This window comes from Gymnoscopelus microlampas, assembly GCF_963454915.1.
Source record: "Gymnoscopelus microlampas genome assembly, chromosome: 21".
Taxonomy (NCBI): Eukaryota; Metazoa; Chordata; class Actinopteri; order Myctophiformes; family Myctophidae; genus Gymnoscopelus; species Gymnoscopelus microlampas.
The window spans coordinates 34,094,558-34,101,327 of NC_139958.1; the positions used below are offsets into that span (position 1 = coordinate 34,094,558).

General features: G+C 41.3%; 1 protein-coding gene across 1 annotated transcript; it reads right to left on the bottom strand.

Annotated features, from left to right (window-relative positions):
• Positions 1-1,712: 1,712 nt before the first annotated feature.
• On the bottom strand, positions 1,713-2,633 carry LOC311037455 (general transcription factor IIH subunit 3-like; the record flags this gene model as incomplete). Its single annotated transcript, XM_084046630.1, has 1 exon — positions 1,713-2,633. One exon carries the CDS (start codon positions 2,631-2,633, stop codon positions 1,713-1,715), a length of 921 nt encoding a protein of 306 aa, XP_083902756.1.
• Between the last annotated feature and the right edge of the window lie 4,137 nt (positions 2,634-6,770).

Below are 6,770 nucleotides of genomic sequence, written 5' to 3' on the forward strand. Positions count from 1 at the left end.
GACGCCCTCGCGGATTTACATCCAGGTAGCAATGACTCTGCAGTCCCTTTCTGATAATAGTCACAAACAGCTGATCCTGTAAAGGCAAACGTTCAGGCCATACTGCCGTTCGCAATATGGGAATATTTCCAAAGGATTTCTATCTTTAATTTCTTACTCTGGCTGGCTTCTGGCTTTTGACCAAATATGGAGATGACTGATGTCATAGTTCTGTTCTCATACTGTAGATGAGTGATGTCATAGACTGGCCTCCAAGTACTCTGATAACAGGTTCTGCGTGGAGCGGCAGTGGCTCAGGAGGTAGAGTGGCCGCTTGGGAACTGGAAGGTTCCCAGTTCCATCCCGGGCTCCCCAGAGTTAGTGCCGAAGTGTCCTTGAGCAAGACACTGAACCCCTAATTGGTACAGATGAGCGGGTTGGTGCTGACTTCAAATCTCTGACGTATGTATCTCCCCAGGCCTTCATTCAAATGCTACTAAAACGGGTACAGATACACAGCACAATTCGCAAACCAGTTGTCCTCAAAACCCCATTGTTTCGATTTGACTGAGATGCTGAAGAGGAGCATGAGTCTACGAGCTGCTCCGCAAGGTCACTCGCACGCATAACAAGGCACGCCGCATGAGCCTCGCACAGGACATTAAGTGAACCAAAACGAGCGCTCCTCACAACAACTGGTTTTGAAATCGCTTACACACAACCTGGGTGCAGTCATGTATATATGTAATAAATACATATAACCGGATGGCAAGCTATAACGACAAACTTGGCTTCTGACATTTGAACCTGTCAAAGATGAATGAATCTATCCATAAGCCACACCACCAATTCATTGCATTGTGCCTTGATATATATATTTGTTCTCATAATTTGATCAAACATCAAATTGACATTTGACAATACACCCCACAGCAGAATGATGATTTTTTTTGCCTCATCACATTATCAATGACAAATATTTCCAACAAAACAAAAAGTTAACTGTCAGTCAACTGGACATTTTCATTTACTCCTAATGCCTTAAAGGGTAAGACCACTTTGGTAGAGGTTTGGGTTGTGTAGTTACCTTGCCATGATGTAACTCCAAAGGTGGACAAGAAATCAAAAGTAATTGCTCCATTGATTAGAAATTGATAATTCAAAATATGCTCCTCATTGACTTACATTGTACGGTAAAACAGCTCTCAAAGTCACTCTTTTAGCACATAAACGAACACAAACAAAGCTAATTCAGACAATATAGAACATCATCAAACCCAGTACTGTTTGTTTTTTTAATAAAAATGTGAACTTCCTGTTGATTTTACTATTCGAAGATCCGAATCCGGATCCGCAGATCCAGTCCGGGTTTTCTTCTTAATAAAAATGGTAAAATCAAAGGAAGTTGACATTTTTATTAAAAAAATAAACAGTACTGGGTTTGGTGATGTTCTATATTGTCTGAATCAACTTTGTTTGCATTCGTTTATGGGGTAAAAGAGTGACTTTGAGAGATGTTTTACCTTACAATGTAAGTCAATGAAGAGCATATTTTGAATTATCAATTTCTAATCAATGGAGCAATTATTTTTGATTTCTTGTCCACCTTTGGAGTTACATCATGGCAAGGTAAACAACCCAAACCTCTACCAAAGTGGTCTTGCCCTTTAAAAGCATGTCTAGGATATTAAAACAAAAATAAGAACTAGGAATATTAAAATAATGCGCAGTAGTCAGGTGGATGGCTTGATTTTCTTCTTTGACTTGACCATCAGAGGCTTAAAGGCAGCCTCGCAACATGGGCAAATGGGACTGAATTTGCAGAATATTGATAAACACACTGAACATACATGACCAATTTCAACGAGGTTACGATGGCAAAAGCACGCAGGTCTGTAGTCTACGTCTACAGGCGGTGGCAGCACCAGCTGTGAGCGTTGGTCGGCATCGGGCAGAAATATCCACAAGAGGTATTGCGCTAGAGCAATCTTCTGTGGTACTTTTACGTACAAGCCTCCAGTCATGTCGCAAGCCTGCTGAAGAAGACTCGAGTCTAAGTCCAACACACAGGCGTCTATCAAGATATTCTGCTTTTGAGCAGCAAAAACCACATTCATGAAGTTGGTGTACTGGAGAGCACAGTCTTCGGCTGCTGCACCAGCTACTTTTACCACCAATATTCTTGATTTAATTTCTTGTCCAGCTTCCAGCTCCTTTGTGACTCTGTGAATATAGCAGAGAGCTTTCGCAAGGGATCCAGTCAATAACGTATGAGTTGAATGTCCCTTTACCTCAACTCTTGACATGACATTCCTTATATCCTCAGTAATAAGGTTATTGGCAACCGATAGAAGTTCATACTTCCCATCCCCACTTGAGGATGGCACATGTCCTGCAGGGCCATCCCCAGCACCACCCCTTTCCCTCCAGCTCTTACTGGGATACAGAAAGTGACTGTCTTGACAGTGGCTGGCAATAACAGCCAATCTGTTTGTCCTGGACATGACCATGTGTGAGTTACCAACGACCATGACAGCATCCAAACACTTGGATAGGGTGAACTCTGCATCTCGCTGCTGGGCTTGCTGTCCCCACCAGATGGGATTTACATCCACAACGATGACTAACAGATTGAACTCATCCTCCAGTGGCATATCGAGGGGCGGGACGTGGGTGTCGGGGGGAGGGAGTCATAGATATCAGATGAAATTGGTCAGGTTTTTTGTTTCCGGGCAGGGGGCACTTCCGTTGCGTGTGTTTCCGCCTCTGTCCTCTCAACCATATACTGTAGACTGACCAGAGCTCACACACAACAAACAGTTGCCTAACAATGCCGATTTGCGCACTCCGACACATAGGTGTGAGGGCCGCCAACTATGTCGCACCGCAAATCCGACCAATATGTCTAAATCATAGTGTCGGGGGCTTTGTCAGACCCATTGTACCCGTCTGTTTACCTGTGTCCCTTTTATGCAGACGCAGAGATCTCTGCGTCTGTCAGTCCTTGTCACTATTATGCACATATATGGAGAGCCCGGATGTCATCAGTGTATGCCCATATATTGGAATGCCCATATATGGGCATATTGGTTGGATCGGCAGCTCTGGACAATTGGATATCTGAATTACTCGGGCACCGCACTCCCTCAAGTCCTTGCCGCTGCGCGTGCCGAGTTTGATATGCAAATGACCATATATGGGCATAGCGGTTGGATCTGTGGCTCCATACAACCGGATCTCTTTATCCGTCAGTCCTTGTCCCTTTTATGCCTATATACAGTATAGAGATCACTGATGTCATCAGTATATATGCCCATATATATGATCATAGGTACTTCACCAGAGGGAATTATTCTGACGTTGTCCCCCCAAGTTCAAGTCGCTTAATTGTATAAATGCATTCTACTACGCAGCCACAACACAGCTCTACCAACAGTTTAACTTATCCATTAAGGTTTGAGGCTGACCTAAAAGCATGGCTCCACAAACATTCAAATTAGACTTAGTTAGTTCCGCGGCTGGCCTCCCCCCAGGGTTGTTAACAGCTCACGCCCTGTGAGGGACATCCTCAATGAAAATGTTGCATTTGGGGTTTTTTCAGTATGTGGCTGTACAAGGCTTCCTCCCTTGATTTTAAGTCTACACATGCACCTGTGTAATAATATGCAGCAAACCCCTGAATGACTATGACAAGTCAAATTAATACCAGTGTTTTGTATTGATATGAGTGATAACTGATAACATTTTCTGGGTAGCAGAGGCATACCGAATTATAAAATCTATGATAATACAAATTTCCAATGCACAAGACAACTTAAATGGCAAACAGAGAGAAATAGCAAATATGAAAATAATATAAAAACACTGTTCACACATGGATTCCATCACCCACGCTACTTTGGGGAACGTGTCGTTGTTCAAAGTGTTGAGTAATTGAGCGCTCTGTATTCAGAGGGAGTCGTGTGACGAGGTATTTGGAAGCCTTGCAGGGAGTTGTGGGATTCGTAAACCGATAGGGACCCCTGGAGCCTTGAGCAAAAAAGAACTGTCATCCTGTGACAGTGATGAAGTGATTCTTTAAAACAGTATATGGAACCAGATGCAAATTAATTAGCGTCTAAGAGGATAGAGAAAAAGGCTATTTCTGGAGGCTGGCTTGTGGCCATCACCACCAATGCACAACTGCTGTTGTTATATCTCCCCAAACCAGAGCATAGGATTATAACCCGGCAGAACGCCAGGTACATACACCTACAGTGTGGATTACAATTATAATTTCAATTCATGGCATTTAGCAGACACTCTTATCGAAAGCGACTTACAAGTGCAAAATCATGTAATCTAATCATGAACCATTCAACAAACAAGGTAAATTACAGTAGTAGATTGTGAAGAAACTAGGAAACATCACATGTACAGTAGCATGTGTCTAAGCAACACGCTATCTAATAAATAACATTCTTAACATTTGGTGGTCAAGAAAAAATGAAATGACACCTGGATCTAGGTCATACACAGCTAACCTGAGTGTTAATTTAACTCCCCCTGAGAGGGTACAGGTTTCATTTGGATAAATAGATTTGACTGTGTTACCGAGTTACATATATAGAAAATTTAACTGTTTACTGAGTCATAACTGAGACCTAAAATCTTGTCTTGTGAGAACTGAGGACACAGGTGGCTTGAAATTGACTTACGAGATGGTTAAGGTAGTTATCATATTGTCTAACATTTTGTTAAAGGGATAGTTCACCCAAAAAATTATTGGCTTAGGAATGCAACAAAGTAAAAAAAACATCCATGCATTTTGGGGGTGAACTCCCTTTAAGTATAGTTGAGTTTAGAATGAAGTATCCTTAATATACTGTGTCTTTTATATAGTGCCAAAATTGACAAAACAGTGAAATAGCTACTGCTTAGTGCTGCTACTAGTTGTAGTAAATATGCCAATTAAAACTGAGGAGAAGACAGTCGTGGCACCAGTAAAAAACAAAAACATCCCCACCCATGGATCAGATCTTCTCAATCATTCTTAGCATACAAATTCCCTACAGGGATTTCGTAATTAAAACTTTCATTAATTCAATATTGTTGTGAAGGTCTGTGGGGGGAATGCATAGCGCTCATTAGGAGGTAATTGCCTGTAGTTTAAGGTCTATTTCACAGCTGAGCAGCCCACTGAACTCTGTGTTGCAGATGGTGATTAGCTGTTTACTAACAGGCTGCAGTGCAAAAGATTGAGGATGGATGTTAAGGTGGCGCTCTGGCCCTTTTATTCACATAAACAACCAACAATCTGGGTAAATAATATCCAGATGTCAAAGTTATGTGACATGTAAATTTCATGTGAATATCAAGTGTATTGTTCATTATCAGGTGGTTGAGCTTTGCAGAGTGCATAAAACAGGCTGAAAGTGTAAAACTTTGAAGTGCTTAATTTTCTTTTTTTAAATAAACTGGCTGTGGCATTGATGAAAGGAGACAGAACGCAGATGCATTATAGTTTGTTGCATATAATTACCCTGAAGCCTAGTCGAGTTTGAGTTACATACAACCGGCATAATATGGAGCAAAGCACAGGGCAAGTGTCATTGCTAGTTTACCACCAACACAATTGTAATTTTCATGTTGTATGAGTCCCACACAAATGCCCATTGGCACACAGTATGTGTGGTCATGCAAATTATTGATATTGCTATCTTAGGTTGAGCAAGAAAAGTCAGAACGTGATTGCAGTCCCCCAGTGCAATATTTACTGGATATTTAAAGAGCGCATTAGATAGACTGACCTACTGTATATATAGGCTGGTTTGCAACTCACGCACACTGCTTGCAATCAAAATCCATCCACATACAACACATCTCTCACGTTCAACATGGTAGATGACATTGGTGAGAGATTTGTTTAGAAAGAAAGAAATTCCATAAATGTAAAATAACTTTTAAGAAATAGTGAAAATAGCAGATCTACAAGCACAAAACGTTGTATCATGATGCGTTTGACGCGTTGTGAGCTATTGGCTATTTTTTTTAATAATAGCTATTGGCTATTATTGTGAGCTATTGGCTATTTTCACTATTTTTTAAAGTTAAGTGGTTAATTTATAATATATTTGTGTACATTTGGGCCACGGGGAGTTTTCTTTTGGGTCTTGAGCTGAAAAGTTTGGGAACCCCTGGCATAATCAGAGCGAACTGAATGAACTCAACCCTTGTCATCATTGTGGTTACTGATGGTGGGTACTAAAGCCCACCGGGGTGGAAAAAACAACCAGCTCATTGGTAAATCCTCTGAACTCAGGGATGTACCCCCGAGATGACTGCTCTAACCACAGTCACGACAACACTACAGAACAGCCCAGCAAATCCCAAAGAGAGAAACTGTTACACCTATAAGGTCGCTCCACAATTATTATAAATCCCAACAGGTATTCAGTGTGTATACCCACTCTTGTCCTAATACAATGTTTCTAAACCTTTTTAATTTCAAGGACGTATGTGTACGTACACACAGACCATCCAGAAACATAATGCCTCTGGCCATGCAGGATGGCTGTATACCAGCACATAGCCTTATTCAAATTTCTACTCAAAAAGGAGTTAACTGTGTCTCCACAAAAGCTTAAATGCAAATCAAGGCTTTCAAACACACAGTGGATGCAAATAACAAGAAATTCTCAGCTGATAACATAAGCTACGACACCATTCATTCATAGTAAAGGGTCCTCCTTGCCCTCAACAAGACAATGCCAGAGTCACAGGAGATGAGGAGATACACATTTATCAGGCAA